We start from the raw sequence: 19,886 nt of genomic DNA, 5'->3' as shown, positions 1-19,886 counted from the left end.
GCGGATGCTTTTATCCAAAGCTTCATATAAACGGAAAATAAAGTAGAATGTCAAAGATTAGAAGTGCATTGTTCTAACAGTATTTTGTTGGTGAGAGTCAAGGAACAGTCTGCATTTACCAGGCACACTGAAAAGTAACCACATCTCAGCCACCAGGCAAAATGCAACGTTACTAATGAAAACTAAAGTGCAACAATAATATCTTGACTACAATACTCCAGAGTACAGTGCAGCAAAGTGAAAGTAATATCATAAATATAATATCAAACATTACATAAATTTAACAGCAATAAAAAGTAATAAAAAAATTACTTCAAAAAGCTGAATAAAAAGTTATTACCTTACAATCAGCTCAAAACAGAATATTACAGATTACAGAGTCTTACCTCCTTGGGGATTAATGAACTGCATTTCTCAGTGGTCAGCCTCATTTAGCTTGTAATCGTCAAGCTTTTGCTGGAACTCTCCTGCTTTATAACGTGTTATTATTGACATATTGGACAGTATAATAAACCTATAAAAGTGGACATAATGATGATGAATTCAATTTATTCGATGGGTTTATTGCTGCATTTATTACATCAGTTCAGTGCAGGAAAAGCCTGAAAAGCATATCTCTTAGCCTTGTCCTAATATATTAACAATATTCCATATGTTTTCAAACAGCAATTTCACAACACAACATCTCAGAATTATTTATTGGTATGAGACAAGTTCTTAAAGCATCTTAACCTGCAAACACAACAAAAAATAAATAAACATTGGCTACATGAAGAAATACAATTATATTTACATTGCGGCGTTATGAATAAAACTACCAGGATGGTCTTTCCTCAAATACGGTTTCTGATAAGAATATAAATATAATGCGTATTATCCCCCTGTAGGAACGGTGTTGGAGTTAATCATGTAAGGCTGTTCTTTCCCTGAAATCTAGACAGGGATGTCCTCTGGCGCCTCCTGCTGCTAGTTAAGATAATTGCAATGGGAATACTTGATGTCCCTGTTTGCACTCAAAGGATTCTCTCTTCTCCTCTCCTCTGTCCACCACTCTCCCCTCCCTTCCTCTCCTTTCTCCTCCCATCCCCTCCTCTCCTTCCTCCTCCCCTCCTCTCCTCTCCTCTCTCATCTGTTCCTGCTGTTCTCAGAAGGGTCACATTCTGGGCTCCAGAACTGACGGTTTCTATGTGAACGAGAACGTACAAACACACACATGCAGCTGAATGAGTCCTGTGTCTGTGTGCTCCCAGTTTAGTCCTGGTTCCGGCATACTCCATGTGTGTTTAAATATGCCACATGTTGACAGGAGTGCTGAGTGTGTGGAGCTGGTCAGTCTGGCTGCACAGCAGACATGCTGCACACGCACACGCACACACACACCACACACTTGCGCAGACATACACAAACACAAATGCATGCACACGCACACAGGCGCGCATATCCACATCTACATACACAAACAAACGTATGCAGGCAAAAACACACACAGACACACATACATGCACACAGACACACACAATACCTTGGAATAGATACCTTGTGTGTATAAAAAGAAAATCCACATGCATGCACACACACACACACACAACACGACTGCACACACATACACACACATACACACACGCACATCCACGTACCCAAACACACAAACACACACACACTTTATATTTTTTACAGACTCTAGTTGAAGGCTGCCCCCCTGCCCCACCGATAAAGACAGAGCAGAATGTCTGAGCTCAGCTCCTGGCCTCAGCCCTGCACTCTCCAGTCTCACACTCACTTCCTGCCTGGGGAGGGGGAGGAGGGAAGGGAGGAGGAGAGGGAAGGAGGAGGGGGAGAAGGAAGGGGAAGAGGAGAGGGGGGAGGATGAGGGAGGAGGGAGAGGGGGGAGGGTGAGGGAGGAGGAGGGAGAGGGGGAGAGGGGGAGAGGAGGAAGAGCGTGCTGGCGGGCTAGGGGGAGAGGGAACAGAGACGGGGTGCACGGAGGGAGGATAAGAGAGGGAAAATAAGGAGGGGGGGAGACTAAGATTGAAAACAGACGCCGGCTCTTTCTGCTAAAAGGAGACTTCTTTAGCAGAGCAGCTCAGACTTCCAGAGAGAAGTAGAATGCTCCCTCTCTTTCTCTCTCTCTCTGTTTCACGGATCTCTAGGAACAAATAGATTTCAAGCATTGGAGCTGAGGGACACAGAAACCGTGGTCAAGTTGATCTTTGATCACCTTCTCTTGTTTGGATTATGGTCAACAGGACCAACAGTACCAGAACCCCCCTGATCCTGGAGGATTACAGCCTGTTGTCCAGGTGTGGGTTAGGATTACGTTAGGGTTAGGGTTATCCAGGCTGGAAGATCCACAGGTAGAAGATCCACTGGGAAGGTGCGACCACAGAACATCTCTCCTTCTTTTAAGAGCTTCAAAGACTGACAATAACTGAAAGAGTCTATTCCAAGCCTGCAAACTGAGGGAGTCTTTGACAGAGACCTGCAAACGGAGGGAGTCTATTCCAGACCTGAAGACGAAGAGAGTCTATTCCAGACTTGCTGACTGAGGGAGTCTATTCCAGACCTGCGGACTGAGGGAGTCTATTCCAAACCTGAAGACTGAGGGAGTCTATTCCAGACCCGCTGACTGAGGGAGTATATTCCAGACCTGGAGACTGAGAGAATCTAAACTAGACTTGCTGACTGAGGGAGTCTATTCCAGACCTAAAGACTGAGGGAGTCTCCAGCCCAGGAGAGCAGATCGGATATACAGGTCTGTGGGTCCACTCATTCACTGTTAACCCACATAGTAGGAAAAAGTGCTTCCAGTTGCATTACAACGTCTTCATGTGTGTTTATGTACGTATGTGTGCCTGTGTGTTTATGTATATTTGTAAGTGTGTAAGTGTGAGTCTGTCGGTGTGTCTGTGAGTGTTTATGTACGCATATCTTTGAGTGTGTATATGTGTGTGTGTGTGTGAGAGAGAGAGAGAGAGAGAGAGAGAGAGAGAGAGAGAGAGAGAGAGAGAGAGAGAGAGAGAGAGAGAGAGAGAGAGAGACAGAGAGATAACTTCCTGCTGGTCTCTGTCAGACCGCTGTGGTGATTCCTAAAGGGACATTCCTCTCTAACTGTAAACCAACATCTGTGTCAGACAGACACAGGTCAAGCTTCATCTGCAGGGGCTCTGACAAACTATTACATACAATACAAGTCAACAACAAACAACAACTACACGCTGTCAACAGCTGGCAACAACTATAAACTCCCATCGTCTAACAATGCATAAACACTGTTAACAGCTAACAACAACACGCTGTCAACAACTAACAACCATTACATGAAGTTACTAACAATTACATTTACATTTACATTGATGCATTTAGCAGACACTTTTATCCAAAGCGACTTCCAAAAGAACGCTTTACAAAAGTGAATAGGTCACTGATCATAACAACAAACATTGCGGGTAACCAAAACATGAAGCATACTTTGTGAAAACGAAATAAGTCCCAAAGGGAAGAACAAGAAGAGCATGTCATTAAACAAGATACAATTAAACAACAGGAACCTTGAAAAGTGCAAGGGTGTACCTGTGGAAAAAAGCAAGCAACACAATTATATTACACAGCAAGTACAATAGATTTGTCAGTTACAACTAACCAACAAGAGCAACAAGTTTCTCAAAAAGAGTCATTGTGATCCTGGAGGAAACATCAGGTCCAGCCAAACATTCCTAAGTGCCGTTGTACTCTCTGAACAAGTGTGTCTTGAGCCTTCTCTTGAAGGTGGGGAGACAGTCAGTGTCTCTGATGGAGGTGGGGAGTTGATTCCACCATTGGGGGGCCAGACAATAGAAGAGCTTGTGTTGGGACAATTGCAGTAATTACAATGACTACAACTACTAACAGTAACTAACAGTTACTACAACTAACAATAACTACACACAGCCAAAAACGAATGACAAATACACACTGTCAACAAACAGCAGGTCTGTTAATGCTGACCGTCTTGTCAGGGTTCAGGATGGGGCCAGCGGACATTTAGAGGAATGTTTATACTTCTGACAAGCCACTCACACACCGATTTAACCATTTATTGCAATGGAAATAGGTTTGTGTTTAGAGGACTGGTTCTGCAAGAGGTGAAAACTCCGTGCCTTGGAGCAGCTAGCATAGCACAAATATATACAACATACAAGGCAGGGAGCATTGGTTATTGTAACTCTTCTGTGGACAGGAAATCAAATCAACTTGGGGTTTAGCCCTTTTAGTAAGCAAAGTCAAACCGCTTCACACAGAGCCACAGATCAGCATCGATGACCAACCTAAAACCCTCAGAGAAGACACGGAAAAACTTGGAAAAGATGGAAGGACTCTCAGGTGGTGCAGTAAAACACATGTCATACATTGAAAGTCAGCGAAATCCATTGGAGTTTCCATTGGAGAGTATCAACAACGTCCCGTAGTTACGATTCAGAAGACAGCGTGATGGAACTGAGGATGGTGGAGGGTGGTAGCAATATCACAATATGCCTGGAACGCATGGGGTTTCAGCATGTGTTCAGGTCTGTGGATGAATGCAGTGTTTATTTTCCCTGGAGGATAAGGCCTGGACCTTAGATTAGCACACCTGCAGTGATTGGGTGAGGGATGTCAGCTGATGACACGGCTTGGCCTCGGAGGGCCACTAGATTAGTCCATTTTGTTTGAGCATACTGTATACCGATGCATAATGCTGGGGTATAGTAGATTGTCATGGTGCTGGATTATATAGGACCTGTCTAGACATGACCCTCCTAGACAGACAGACAGACAGACAGAGCAGAGGTTGCCCCCTTCATCTGCATTTGATCTTCATCTTCAACTTTACCTTCACCTTGACATCTTCACCTTCACTTTTATCTTTGCCTTCACCTTCACATCATCACATGACTCTTCAGGCGTCCAACCTCGTCAGCAGAGAGCAGCCGTGTGTTTTCCAGCCCAAAACCCCATTGCCCCAGAAGTTTCCATCACAGGATACGCTGCTAACCCCACCACAGGGAAAAGTCATAGAGAGAGATTTTCCCTCAAATGAAAACAAAGTCTTAAAATACTCCCCTCTCCATTCTCTCATTGTGGTCACGTTCAGCTAGCTGTTCAAATCCACAGTCACACTCCCCTAAATCAAGTACTCACTGCATCCTCCCATGTAAGCCTTTAGGAGGTGTGCTTAACAGTGTGTTTTGCATGAATCTGTCAACTCCCTGCTGCAGAGGATGAGAGCAACCAAGCAAACCAGACGAGAAGTCTTCATGTTTCTGTTTGTCAAAGCAATCTGCCGCTATGAATTATTGCAGAAGAACGCAGAGGAGAAGAGACCATCAACTCTGTATATAAAATACTTAAAGTAGTGTTTTTATTTTCTAGAGACATAAACACTAAACTTGTATACTGTAGAGAGACTGTGGACTTTCAAGCAGTAGGGAGACTATTCAATAACTAGAACAAACAGTAGAATACAAATAATGTTCAAACTGAAAAGGCATGAATGTCTTTAAACAAAAATATTGAAAGTGTTGAATGGAGAGGTTTGTTTGTAAGTGGGTGTGTGTGTATCCTGATTTTCTGTACAGTAAATGCTTTGCTTTTAGCTATGTTTGCACATCAGGAGACCTGCCAGAAACACATACGCACACTCACACACATACACACAAATGCACGTACACACACACACACACACACACACTCTCACACACACACAGTCAGCACACACGTAGACATATCAGAATATTCATCACAACCTCAGCCAAACACCCAGTGGAAATTCCCCACAAACGGACCCTAGCAAGAACTCTGTAAAGAACTCTATAAAACCGATGATTAATGCTGCTTGCAGTGTTCCTATTGGTCATCCACCTCTCTCTCTCCCTCTCTCCCTCTCTCTCACTCCCCTTCTCTCTCTTTCTTTGTTTTCTACTCTTTCTCCCTTGTTGTGTATCGTTTTCTGTCTCTCTGTCTCTGTCTCTCTCGCTCCTCTCTCTCTTTATTTTGAGCTGAGATCCTGCTTTAGTGTGGTAGGTTTTCTAATGTCCAGGGTGATGTAACCTGCCAGTTTTGACTGCTCGATAAAGACTTTTACAAATCAGAAATGTCTCCCCCCCCCCCTCTCTCTCTCTCTCTCTCTCTCTCTCTCTCTCTCTCCACTCCACCACTTTCTCTTTAAAACCGTTGGCTTCAGAGACATGGAATTTCCTGACTTGGCACACATGGTTCGACCATCAGATTTATGAACAACACATTGATGCTACTGACGTTCACTGTGATGAGGTGGATGAGAGGAGGAGGGAGGGATGGGGTGGAGGAGAGGACAGGACAGGAGGAGAGATGAGAGGGGAGGAGGACAGGAGGTTGAGGTTGGTGAGAGGATTGAGCAGTGTGTGTGTGTGTGTGTGTGTGTGTGTGTGGGGAGGGGGGGGGGGTTGGGGGGGTGGAGGGGGGGGGGGGTATCTGTGTCTTAGATCTTGTAAAGCCCAGAGGAAGGACACAGAAGGAGGAGAGAGTGGGACGTTGACTGGCTGGCTTACTGGCAGGCTAGGTTGTTGGTTGGTTGAATGGTTGGATTGAGTGTTTGATTCATGTCAACAGACGGCAGTGTAGTTCTGCTCCAGCTGTTAAACTTATCTAACCTTGTATGACGTTGCAGAGCAAAAGGCAGCCCCGTAAACTACCCAATAGCCAGGCACTACTGTGAGCTGCTATCCACCTAATAGACATACTACAAAGCGCGCGCGCGCGCACACACACACACAAGCAAAATCTCCAAGGTGTAAGAATAGGACATTGCATTTGAGCTGAAAGAAAACACACAAGTCGAAATTCCTGAACTAGTGTGTCACCCCCCTCCAGCAGGTTACTTCTCCTCTCCCTTCCTCTCCTCTCCTCTCCTCTCCTCTAGTCTCTCCTCCCCTCCTCTCCTCTCCTCCCTTCTTCTCTCCTCTCCTCATGTCCCCTCTCCCAAGTCTTTGATATGAGCAGCCTTAATTGTTTCCACACCACAGTTCTCCCCCTCCACTCCTCCATCCCTCCATCCCCCAATTTAACAACATCTCATACTGTGTACGGCTAGAGGTATGCTTCGCCTCTCCCTGTCGAACTTGTTTACTACCTCTGACTCCCTCTCTCTCCTTCTCTTTCTCTCCCACCCTGTCAGCCTCTCTCTCATTCTTCTCTCCCTCTCTCCTTATCTCTCTTATCATTTTTATTTCCTTCCCCATCCCCTCTCTCTCTCTCTCTCTCTCTCTCTCTCTCTCTCTCTCTCTCTCTCTCTCTCTCTCTCTTTCTTTCTTTCTCTCTCTCTCTCTTTTCTCATTCCATTATCAGTGTGTCCTGCAAGGATGGAGGGAATCAGGAGAAGGTCTATGGTCCTGGTGTCTGTCATGGCAGGTAAGACCTTCTCGCTTCACACCTGTCCACTGCTCCTGGTCTTTACACCTGCCCACCAACTAGACACCTCTGGTTTCTCTTTTGGTCTCTCTCTTGGTCTCTCTCCTGGTCTCTTTTCAAGTCTCTTCTGGTCTCTATATTGGTCTCTCTCCTGGTCTCTCTTCAAGTCTCTTATGGTCTCTCTCCTGGACTCTCTCCTGGTCTCTCTTCTGGTATCTCTTCTGGTCTCTCTCCTGGTCTCTCTTCTGGTTTCTCTCCTAGTCTGTCTCCTGGTCTCTTGTCTAGTCTCTCTTTGTCTCTACACTCATCCACTAACCGGACACCTCTGATCTCTCTCCTGGTCTCACCCGGGTCTCTCCTTGTGTGTGTGCTCCCCAGCCCTGCTGCTGAGTCCTGACCTGGCTGCTGGTCTGGAGCTCTCCCCCAGCCTGACCCAGGCCATCCTCCAGATCAACTCCTCTTTCTCCATCACCTGCTCTGGCTGGGGCAGAGTCACCTGGAGGGTCCCCGTAGACCCCCCCCTGGAGGGGGTCCAGGTGGAGGACCAGGGCGCCACCAGCGTTCTGATCCTAGAAAACGTCACCGCATTGCATTCTGGGAACTACGTCTGCCAGGAAGGCATGGAGGAGGACACCAGGGACCTGGCTATCTTCGTACCAGGTGAGATCAGAGGAGGACCAGGTGAGACCAGAGCAGGAAGAGAGAGGGGAGGAGAGAAAGAGACAGGGAAGTGGATGAGATAGTGAGAGAGTTGACGAGTAGGAGAGAGAGGGGATGAAAGAGAAAGGGAAAGAGAGCTAGAGAGGGGAAGACCGAGGGGGAAAGTAAGAGTGGGAGAGAAGAAGAAAGTGATCCTCTTCATTCTGGAAGCTAATTTACGTATGTTGGTCTGACACATGGTTAACATGTAACCATTCCCTCTTCCATGGTCCCTCTGTTCCTCTTCCTCCCTCCCCGCTGTCATCCCTCTCTTCCTCCTGCGCTCCACTCTCCCCTCCCCCCCCTCTTAACACCCCCTGCCCTCCCTCTCTCTCCCCCCCCGTCCTCCAACTCTCCCTCCCTCCCTCCCCCGTCCAGACCCTGACAGATGGTTCGTCCCAACGGCTGGGGTGGTGATGAAGGAGGAGGAGGAAGGGACCATCCCTTGTGTGGCGTCCGACCCGCGGGTCAGCGTGAGCCTGTACGAGCGGGCGGGCGAGGGGCCACTACCGGGCCAGTACGAGGCCAGCCGTGGGTTCAGGGCGGTTCTGAACGACACTGCCTACGTCTGCAGAGGAACCCTGGAGGGACAGGAGCGAGAGTCCCAGGTGTTCTACGTCTACAGCATCATCGGTAACGCACATGCACGCACGCGCATGTGCACACACACTCTCTCTCATACACACAGTCGCACACGGACGTCTCCACGCGCACGGAGGCACTCAAACACGCTCGTCTCTCCACACAGAGAGACCACCCAGCTTGACAGTTTCTCTACCCCTCCGTCCCCCACCCCTCTTCCCCACAGTCCCCCAGTCAGTGAGTGTGCACTTGACTGCGTCTCGAAGCTTGATGATGCAGGGAGAAGCTCTCAGTGTCAACTGCACCGCGATGGGTGCCGAGATGGTCTTCTTTACCTGGGAACACCCTCGTAGAGAGGTGAAGAACACACACACACTACACACACACTACACACCTCTTCCTCCACACACGTACGCACACGCATGTCACACATGACACGTACACATACACAGCTACATACAAAACTAGACATGTCTCTTTCACACTTGATGTTTGTCTCCCTCTCTGGTCATGTCTCAACTCAGCTCTCGGTTGAATACGTCAAGGTTCAGGCAGGAGGCCTCAGTAGAAGTTGGGTCAGATAGCTGAGTGGTTAGGGAGTTGGGCGATTAATCAGAAGGTTATTGGTTCGATTCCCGGCTGTGCCAAATGATGTTGTGTCCTTGGGCAAGGCACTTCACCCTACTTACCTCGGGGAGAATGTAGTGCTTACTCTAAGTCGCACTGGATAAGAGCGTCTGCTAAATGACTAGATGTAAATGAATAGTGTTTACTTGATACTTTATTACACACGATACAATACATATTTTGGCATAATGGTTTTGCTCGCAGTGGCTCCCTGCCGTGACCAATGGAGACTGTCTCGACATCCGAGCAGAGAGCAGCGAACCCATTCCCCCTACAAAGGAAACACAGAACCATGGGGGGAGGCCGGGGTGGCGGAGGCGGCAGGATAGAAACAGTGAGCATCTTGTGTCGCATTTAGCAACACAGAGTGCCGTGATATCCTGTTTAAGTACCCCGCCCTGCTAAGAAGGTGTGCCCTAACTGCGGGATATGACGAGATGCTAGTGACGCGCTAAGGTCTCGGAATCTCCTGCATGAACCAGCTCCGCCTGATTCAGACAAAATTGCAAATGACCATCAAAATGTGGATTTCATGGGCTCACTTTCAAGTCAGCTAAATTTGACATCCACCATTCAGTCAGCCAATGCTGGCCCAATGTTGGTGTCCATGAGCAATTTCTCTCATAAAAAGACTCATGGGTAATGAACGTGTCTTATCCTTCATACTGTGTATTAATCCTGGACCAGGAAGCAGGAAGTAGGTGTGTGGTGTGGGAAGTGTGTAACAGTAAGTGTGTGTGTGTCTTGATCCTTGACTTGGCATGTTTTTGAGGTATGATTGATACGAACTCCCTGACATCTCGTTGGGCTACCCAGAAAATCGAGCCGGTGACAGAGCTGATGTCCAGGAAGAAGATCCGGTCGTTTCTCAGCATTCCAGATGCCAGACTGGAGGATTCTGGGATATATACTTGCACGGTTCAGGAGTCTGTCGAGGGACACACTGCCAAAGACAACCTGACTGTTATGGTTGTAGGTGAGTGTACACACACTCACACACACACAAAGACACACAGACACACATCAAACACGCATGGAAACTCACACACACACAAATGTATCATCATCATCGGCGAGTCAAGTATGATTGTCGTCCTGGTGGGTCTTTTTTGTGGATCTTCAAATGACTGAAGAGGCCAATTCTGGAACCACAAAAGTGCTTGCAGTGTTGGCACTGATGTGAGGGGCTGGAAGTGAGATATGGGAGAGCCTTTTTTGGCGGGAACCCTCTCCTTTCCTGGCTTTCTATGCACACACACATACACACACACAAGCACACATGAAAACACGCACACAGGCATACACACACATACACACTGATGAAGAAAGTGTTTTGTCCGTCTCTTCATAAACGGAGTGACTAAGTTCAGTTGAGTTCTGGATTTAACTACTCTTATTAATAGCTAGCTTACATGAGAACATACTAACTATTATCCGATGACTAGTTCTATTAATTAGTGAATAGGGAGTCAGATGGCTGAGCGGTGAGGGAGTCGGGCTAGTAATCAGAAGGTTGCCTGATCGATTCCCCGCCGTGCCAAATGACGTTGTGTCCTTGGGCAAGGCACTTCACCCTACTTGCCTCGGGGGGAATGTCCCTGTACTCAGTGTAAGTCGCTCTGGATAAGAGCGTCTGCTAAATGACTAAATGTAAATGTAAATGAATAATGTAAGCACACAGGAAATAGCAATTTCTTCCACAGTACATACATACATACATACACACATGCACAAACACATGGTCTAGCGGTCTGCTCCACGAGGGTTAGGGTGTGTTTGATTTGTCATGGTGCTCTACAGAGCGGGGCTACGTGGAGCTGGAGCCGAGGCAGCCCACCAGGGTATCAGTGATGGTGGATGAGAGCGTGGAGATCAGAGTACAGGTGGAGGCCTTCCCCGAACCCTCAGTCACCTGGATGAGACACAACTCCACCCTGATCGGAGACAACGTCTCGACCAAAATCAACAAGGTGCACGAAACCAGGTAACGGCTGCACGAGGTGACAAGCACACAGAGCACACGAGCACCAACGACACAAACACGCAGCTACACACACATACACACAGAGTATGCTGTGCACACACACAGAGAGCCTGCTACACCCACACAAACACAAAGCCTGTTACACACACACTCACACAAAACCTGCTTCACAACCACACACGTACCCACACAGAGCCTGCTATCCCCAGCCTCAGGGCCAGTCCAAGGCATAGGCGACATAGGCAGGGGCGTCATCAAGAGGGGGGCGGCAAATTCCGAAGTTCATCCATTAATTAACCGTCCCGCACCACCAGCAGAGGGCGCCAAGTCACATATTCCGCAACAATAATTTGTGACTTGGCACCCTCTGCTGGTGGTGGCGCCTAATGTGCTAAGACCGGCACTGCCCAGCCTGTGTGTGTTTTCCTCTGCAGGTACCTCAGCACTCTGACCCTGGTGAGAGTGAAGGCCGGCCAGGCTGGGCTCTACACCATCATGGTAGCCAATAAGGAGGAGGCCAGGAATGTGACCTTTACCCTGCAGGTGACAGGTGAGGAGACACCGGGGACCTAAGAACAACGTTCAGTCACCCACAGTGAAGATGCATTTCCTGTGTGTGTGGGGTGATGGCGTGTTTTCTGTGTGTAGAGGGGTGATGACGCGTTTCCTGTGTGCAGTCCCTCCCAGAATTCTTCACCTGTCAGACGAGAGGGGGGCGGGCCAGGACATGCTGTGTGTCACCGAGGGCGTTCCCACGCCAACGATCAACTGGTACAGCTGCTCCAGCACTAACAGGTTGGGAGCCCGTACACACACATACATACACACATACATAAACAAAAACACACACACACAAATGCACTCACACACACACAGACACACAAACACACGCTCAAACACACACACACACACACACAGAAATGTCTATTTCCTTCCCCCCAGGTGCAGTGACCAGTCCACACCCTGGCAACCTCTGACCACTGGCCCGGAGGTCGTGGTGGAGGACAACGTGACCTTTGTGGAGGAGAAAGGGCTCAGCCGGGTGGCCAGCCGGCTCACCCTAAACAACATGGCCGCCGTCAATGCCTTGCGCTGTGAAGCTCACAACGAAGGAGGGATTCGTGCCCGGGACATACGCCTGGTCTCTAACTGTGAGTGTAGAGGGCGTGGTTGGGAGTTGAATAACATTGGTCTTTTTGGTTTACTGGTAGACACGGGCTTAGAACAGAGTTTGATCAATATTGATTACAAATGAGAGTATCCTTCCACTCCCCCCCCCCCCTCCTCTCCCATCACCCCTCCCCCTGCTTCCTCCTCTCCCATCCCCCCCTCTCCTCCCTCTCTCCTCTCCCCCTCCCCTTCCCCAGCTCTATTCTCGCAGGTAGCAGTGCTGGCTGCGGTACTGGCTCTCGTGGTCATCGCTATCATCTTCCTCATCATCCTCATTGCTCTGTGGAGGAAGGTCAGTCAATCAATCAGTAGGGCTCGCAAGGGTCACGCATTTCAGCAATTTTTTCAACACCTTGTATTTCTCATATTGAGAAGTAAGAAATAAGTTGTCCCGCTATATACAATTATGTAATGGGAGTCAGGTGGCTGACCGGTTAGGGAGTCGGGCTAGTAATCTGATTATATGTAATATGGAGCCCCCTGCCTTACCTGTTACCTGTGTGTGTGTGTGTGTGTGTGTGTGAACAGAAGCCTCGCTATGAGACCCGTTGGAAGGTGATAGAATCTGTGAGCTCGGATGGTCATGAGTACACCTACGTTGACCCTGTGCACCTCCCCTACAACCCCGCCTGGGAGCTACCCCGTGACAGCCTCATCCTGGGTGAGGAAACAAACACACCCCCATCTCACCGTTGAACCTGGTGACTACAGTCCTTCTGGAGCTGTTCTGCAACAGTGCAACTGCAACCGGTGTTACAACAGTGTCATAAAAAACCCCTGCCCAAGATTTTGAAGCTGACCACCCTCTCCTTGTCTCCCCCTTGCCACCCCTCCCCTCCCCCCCCACCATTTAACCCTCCCCCTGTCCCTCCCAACCCCTTCCCTCCCCCCCAGGTCACACTCTGGGTTCGGGGGCTTTTGGCAGGGTGGTGGAGGCCACTGTTTATGACCTGGGACACAACCACACCTCCACCAGGGTGGCTGTCAAGATGCTGAAGAGTACGACTCTAGTCTGCTCCACTGTACTCTACTGGGCTCTACTCTGCTCTACTGTACTCTGCTCTACTCCCCTATACACTTCTCTACTTGACTATACTGCACTGTACTGTACTCTACTCCACTGTACTCTACCATGGGCGTATCTAGCTCTATTTTGGGGGGGCTGATATGAAAAGTTTCATTAGCCCCCCAAAAACTTTTAATAAATAAAAAAATCTATGTTTAAAAGGATATTTTCAAAAATGTATTCTGGGGGAACATGCCCCCAGACCCCCCCCCCCTAGTTTTGCGGGGTCACAGGAAAAATAATAGGTTTTATCTAGGGGCTTAGCCCCCCCAAATCTTGGAACCTAGATTTGCCCCTGTACTCTACTGTACTCTACTCTACTTTACTGTATTCTACTCTACTTTACTGTACTGTACTATACTGTACTCTACACTTCTAGACTGTCTCGACTGTATTACAGTCTTCCCTACTGGTAGGACATTTAGCTGTGGTCGTCTCTGTGTGTGTGTGTGTGTGTTGTGGTTGGGTGTGTGTTGCTGTAACAGCAGCTGAGCCCCATTTGTTCCAGTGACATGTGGCCACAGACCTCTCTCCTACTGCCTTGGCACAGTCACGCAATGCCTTTGTTTTTGTGCGTCTGTGCGTGTGTGTGTTTGTTTCTGTCAATGTGTGTTTCCTCATGTACGTGTGTGTGTTTCTGTGTGTGTGTGAGTTTTGGGTGTGTGTGTGTTTGTGTATCTGTGTGTATGTGAGTGTTTGTGTGCCTGTGTGTCTGTCTGTCTGTCTTTCTGTGTGTGTGTGTGTGTGTGTGTGTGTGTGGGTGGGTGCGTATGTGTCCACGCTGCAGCTACTGCCAAGAGGAGTGAGACCCAGGCTCTGGTCTCAGAGCTGAAGATCATGAGTCACCTGGGCCCTCACCTGAACATCGTTAACCTGCTGGGGGCCTGCACCAAGACAGGTGAACACATACACACACACACACACAAGCACCAAGATGAGTAGGTCACCTGCCTACCCTACACCTACTACCTGTTTTTCTTAATCTCTCTCTCTTTTTGCGTCTCTCTGTACATGTATATCACATCTCTCTCTCTTTTCCGCAGGTCCCATCTACCTGGTGACGGAGTACTGTCGTCATGGTGACCTGGTGGACTTCCTGCATCGTAACAGAGCGTTGTTCCTGCAGAGCCAGGCTGACCAGCAGGGGGTCATCCTCACTGAGGAGAGCTCACCTGGAGGAGGACGCAGGTAAGACTGGACCCCTGGACACACACACACATGCACACACGCACACATAACCTGACTACACACACACACATACACACCACACACACACACAAACACACACACAGTGTCGCTGTGTTGCAGTGGGTCAGATGGGGGCTACATGGACATGTCCATAGAGCAGTGTCTGGAGTATGAGGCCATGAAGGAGCAGGGTGATGCCATCAAGTACGCCGACATCGAGCCCTGCGACTACGAGACGCCCTGTCCGCACAGCAACGGCTACCGGGAACAAGGTACCGTTGCCATGACAACGTCAGACGGTTTCATAAAGTGCAGGGATGTCAGTCAGCTAGATTTGACAATGTTGCGCTTGGAAGCCAGCTTCTCTTGTCTCCAGGGGTCTAAAGATCCTCCTTTTTCTGAATTCTGTACTGTCCAGTGTTCTAAAGGTTCTGCTGTTTTCTAATGGTTCTAATGTCCAGTTTTCTAAAAGGTTCTCCGGTGTTCTACATTTGCATTTAGTCAGTTTGCAGACTTATCCAGAGCGACTTACAGTAGGTACAGGGACATTCCCCCTAAGGCAAGTAAGGTGAAGTGCCTTGCCCAAGGACACAACAAAATTTGGCACGGTCAGGAAAAATGAACCGGCAACCTTATGATCAACAGCCCGATTCCCTAACCGCTCAGCCATCTGACCCCCAGTTCTAAAGGTTCTAATGTCCAGTGTTCTAAAGGTTCTCCAGTGTAGTAAAGGTTCTCCAGTCTTCTAAAGGTTGTACTGTCCAGTGTTCTAAAGGTTCTCCAGTGTAGTAAAGGTTCTCCAGTCTTCTAAAGGTTGTACTGTCCAGTGTTCTAAAGGTTCTCCAGTGTAGTAAAGGTTCTCCAGTCTTCTAAAGGTTGTACTGTCCAGTGTTCTAAAGGTTCTCTCGTTTTGTCCCCCCAGCTCCGGTGCTGTCTCTCAGTGATTCCACGGGCCTCAGCCTCCCAGACCTGGTGGCCTTCGCCTTCCAGGTGGCCCAGGGCATGGACTTCCTGTCTTCTAAAAATGTACGTCCTCATTCTCACTTGATTTTCATGACCTTTTTGCCACATAATCCAGGACGCAAATCACTGAAAGCGTTGATTTGATTCCACAATTCAGTTTGTCACGTTCCCTTAACCAATCACCCAAACACATACACACACACTGAATTTCTGTGCTTAATATAGTTCAGGTGTGACCTGACATCACACATCCAATGTGCCCATGGGTGCACCGGGTTTGTTCTTGGGTGCGCACCAATCTTTGGTATGTGTGCGTGTGTACATGTTTGTGTGCATTTGTGTTTATGTGTGTGTGTGCATGTGTGCGCTCCAGTGTGTCCACAGGGATCTGGCAGCCAGGAATGTTCTGGTGTGTGAGGGGAAGCTGGTAAAGATCTGTGACTTCGGACTGGCCAGGGACCTCGCCAACGACAACAACTACGTCGCTAAGGGCAACGTGAGTTTGTTTAGAAGAAGCTTACCTAGCTTACCATAAAGATTCAGTATTCAGTGTGTGCGCGTCTGTCTGTGTGTGAGTGTGTGTGTGTATCACTGTGTAGTTGTGCATGTGGGTGTGTGTGTGTGGTCAGGCCAGTGAAGGGCAGTAGTGGGCAGTCGGTAGTTCCGAGGGACCTTATCAGGAACGACCACACACACGTCAACTCAACTCACGTACATCATTTCCTGTTTCAGTCATCGCTTCCTTTTTTTGTAGGACAGAGGGGGTTTATGTGGATATTCGGAGGCGCTGTGGTAATAGAGTGTGTGGGTGGTGGCTTCTTCATTGGAATTGTACACAGCAATTTGAAACGTGTTTGTCTCCATGCCTGAATATGTTAGGTCCCTGTGTGTGTGTGTCTGTGGGGGGTCTGAATGTGCATGCTTGTGTGAATGTATGTGTGTACTTGTGTGTGTGTAGACATTCCTGCCAGTCAAGTGGATGGCTCCAGAGAGCATCTTCCACAGCCTGTACTCCAGCCTGAGTGACGTCTGGTCCTACGGCATCCTGCTCTGGGAGATCTTCTCTCTGGGTACTCCACACACTGAACTAATATACACGCTGAACTAATACACACACTTGACTCAACTGGACCCAACTGAAGTGAAGCACGTTTCATTGAACTGAATTGATAAATACATTGAACGAAACTGGACTAAACCGAACTGGACTGAATCGGATTGAATTGATAGACACACTGATTGAATTGAATCGATCAGAATTGAATCAAAGTGAATCCCGACTCCCTGTCCTCCAGGAGGCCCTCCCTACCCGGACATCCCCATGAACGAGCAGTTCTACACTGCGCTGAAGAGCGGCTACCGTATGCCCAAGCCCGCCCACGCCTCCCAGCCCATGTGAGTCCGTCTTTCATCACGCTTTACGGTTACATCAACTTACAGTCACAACATGCTTTCCCCCGGGTACGGGATAATGGGCAGGTCTAACCCTAACTGTAACCCTGCAGGTATGAGGTAATGTGCAGGTGCTGGGAGGAGAAATCCGAGTCGAGGCCTGGGTTCTCCTCCCTGGTTCAGACCACTGCTGACCTACTTTCGGACTCCTACAGGGAGGTAAGGTGTGTTTAAGTATTGTTAGGGTGTGTGTTGCTCATAGTGCATGTGTGTGTAGGTGTATTTGGTGTTTGTTTGCGCGTGTGAGTTTGTAGTTTGTGTGTTTTGCTTGTTGCTGTTCTGCTGAACTGCAGGGAAGCGGTTTTTGCAACCGCTTCTCTTGGACACCAGCAGAGTCGAACGTTTACAATCTCCTTCTTTTGGTTCTACTTCCTGTCAGCGCTACATCCAGGTCAGTGACAACTTCCTGCGCAGCGACCATCCTGCGGTGGCGAGGACCAGACCCCGGGCGGCAGACACACAGAATGCAGACCCCTCAGAGGGGGTGGAGCTAAAGGAGGCTGTCCCCTCCCACGTTGCCTACATCATACCTATACCTGACGTCACCATCGAAACCATAGTGGACGTGCTGGACACTCCCAAGGAGGATTCAGACAGGTACAACATCAACCTATGTACTGTGACTGCATCTATACATCCTAGTCCTAAACTCAGCCCTAACCCTCGCCTCTAGCCCTCTAGACCCCCTAGTTCCTAAGCCCCCATCCTAAATCCTTACTCCTAGTCCCCTTCCTAACTCCTTGCGTCCCTAGCCCCTATCTTAACTTCATACTCCTTTTAGTTCCTAACCTAACTCCTTGCTCCTCCAAGCCCCTATCCTAACTCCTTAATCCTAGCCCTAACTCTTTACTCCTCCTAGCCCCTATCCTAACTCCTTGCTCCTAGCCCCTATCCTAACTCCTTGCTCCTAGCACCTAACCTAACTCCCTATTCCTTTAGCCCCCTATCCTAACTCCTTGCTCCTATTCCCAAGCCACTATTTCCTGTCATCTGACCTAGAGGAGATAAACATTGTTGTGTGCTCAGGGAAGTCGTGTGACTCACAAGCAGCAGTCGGCTACATAACGACATTTCCCAATTCTGCCTGCATTTAGATGGTGAAATACTCACTGCAACCATGACCCCCCTAGAGCACTGAAATCTGTGTAATGTTGTTGTATAACTATTTTTTGACTGTAGAGTACCACACACGTTGTCTTATTCTTTTTGTGTGTTTCTATGTTATTATTTAATAATGATAATGTAATAATGCAATCGTTTAGCAGATGTTTTAGATAACAGCAACAGCACGTACGGCAAACGCACAGGGGCAATCTCAAACTTGGGACCCTTTCATCTGCGGTCAAACATGAAAACAAATGTTTTTCATAATAGTTGGTATGATCTTTATCTGTCAAACCTGCTGTTCTGATTTAATTCAACCATTCAATAAATTACTTGATGAATTACCAAATCATCCAGCCCACAGGAGTCTGGTCTCCATGGCGATGGAGACCCCACCATATCTGAGCCCTCAACACCAGTGATGCAAACCCACCCAGAGGAAGAGGAGGAGCCGAGCCAGTCTCCATGCACTCCTGAGGAGGAAGAGAGCTTCCTCTGAGGTCACCTGATGAATGTCACATGACTCTGGTCACCTGACTAAGGTCACCTGATTAAAGATCTTCTTGACAACCTCTGTCTGAGAATCATGTGACCACCACAGGAAGCGTTTTAGAAGAATATTTTGTGTTGGCTTTGTATATTGGTATTATATGTATGTTTAAGGAATGCTGCAAAGTGGATAAGAATGTATCAATTGCTGTATTATTTTTCTATAATCTGTGTTATACTGCAGATGTAAGGGTGTACAATGTTTGAGAACAACATAAATACACACAGTATCACAACATCTGCAAAAGCACTGAGGAGAAGGTAGACTTCTGTACTCCTGAAGGCTCCTATAGAGGAGAAGGTAGACTACTGTACTCCTGAAGGCTCCTATAGAGGAGAAGGTAGACTTCTGTACTCATGAAGGCTGCTATAGAGGAGAAGGTAGACTTCTGTACTCCTGAAGGCTCCTATAGAGGAGAAGGTAGACTTCTGTACTCCTGAAAGCTCTATAGAGTATAAAGGTAAATCGATAAACTTCTGAAGGCTCCTGATGAGTCTGGAGGAGAAGGAAGGAAGACGTCTTTTCTGGGTCAGGGGGGAGTTTCCTGGTTAGGAGTTTCAGTCCATGTCACCCTCTGAGCAGCATAAACATGTTGACTTGGTCTGTTATGTGTGTTACGGTACACAGCCTAGGCAAAACCTGTAACCAGCCAGACCCCTGAGTACCTCTTTGCCCTGCAAACGTTATATTTACGTCATATTAACTTAGCAGACGCTAAATTCTTTAAAGGAAGGTACAGCGGAACATCAAGGATCAGAAGTGTATAGCTCTAACATTATTACAGCAGTAACATAGTCCAGCTTACCAAAGTTGATATCATGCTACCTGATGACATCCCTGATGACAAGCGTGTGTTTATATTTTCTGTAAAGGTACCAAAGCTAAAACTTTTCTAAAATACTTTAACCAAAGACAATGGCAGGACCAGCTGAATAGATTAGAAAGGTGAAACGATTAGAAGTGTATTTTAGTGTCTGAAGAGTATTTCAGATGGGGTTCTATGTTATGATGCTTTGCTTGCATATGTGTCCATTTTTAACAACAATAAAGGAACACAACAGGAAATGTTAGATGCTTTACTCGTTATTATACAACTT

The 19,886-nt window shown here is 47.9% G+C and overlaps 1 protein-coding gene across 1 annotated transcript; it reads left to right on the top strand.

Annotated features, from left to right (window-relative positions):
• Positions 1-1,961: 1,961 nt before the first annotated feature.
• On the top strand, positions 1,962-19,859 carry LOC124482619 (platelet-derived growth factor receptor beta-like). Its single transcript, XM_047043040.1, has 23 exons — positions 1,962-2,752; positions 7,342-7,404; positions 7,783-8,064; positions 8,482-8,736; positions 8,912-9,042; positions 10,129-10,288; positions 11,113-11,296; positions 11,731-11,846; positions 11,974-12,091; positions 12,239-12,447; positions 12,664-12,758; positions 12,995-13,127; positions 13,361-13,465; positions 14,320-14,430; positions 14,576-14,720; positions 14,841-14,992; positions 15,643-15,746; positions 16,057-16,179; positions 16,642-16,753; positions 16,979-17,078; positions 17,189-17,294; positions 17,515-17,732; positions 18,597-19,859. The coding sequence occupies exons 2-23, from the start codon at positions 7,356-7,358 to the stop codon at positions 18,736-18,738; spliced, it is 3,150 nt and encodes a 1,049-aa protein (XP_046898996.1). The 5' UTR covers positions 1,962-2,752; positions 7,342-7,355; the 3' UTR covers positions 18,739-19,859.
• The last annotated feature ends 27 nt before the right edge of the window (positions 19,860-19,886 follow it).

Source organism: Hypomesus transpacificus, chromosome 20, assembly GCF_021917145.1.
Source record: "Hypomesus transpacificus isolate Combined female chromosome 20, fHypTra1, whole genome shotgun sequence".
NCBI lineage: Eukaryota > Metazoa > Chordata > Actinopteri > Osmeriformes > Osmeridae > Hypomesus > Hypomesus transpacificus.
This window is presented reverse-complemented; position numbering and strand designations above follow the sequence as displayed.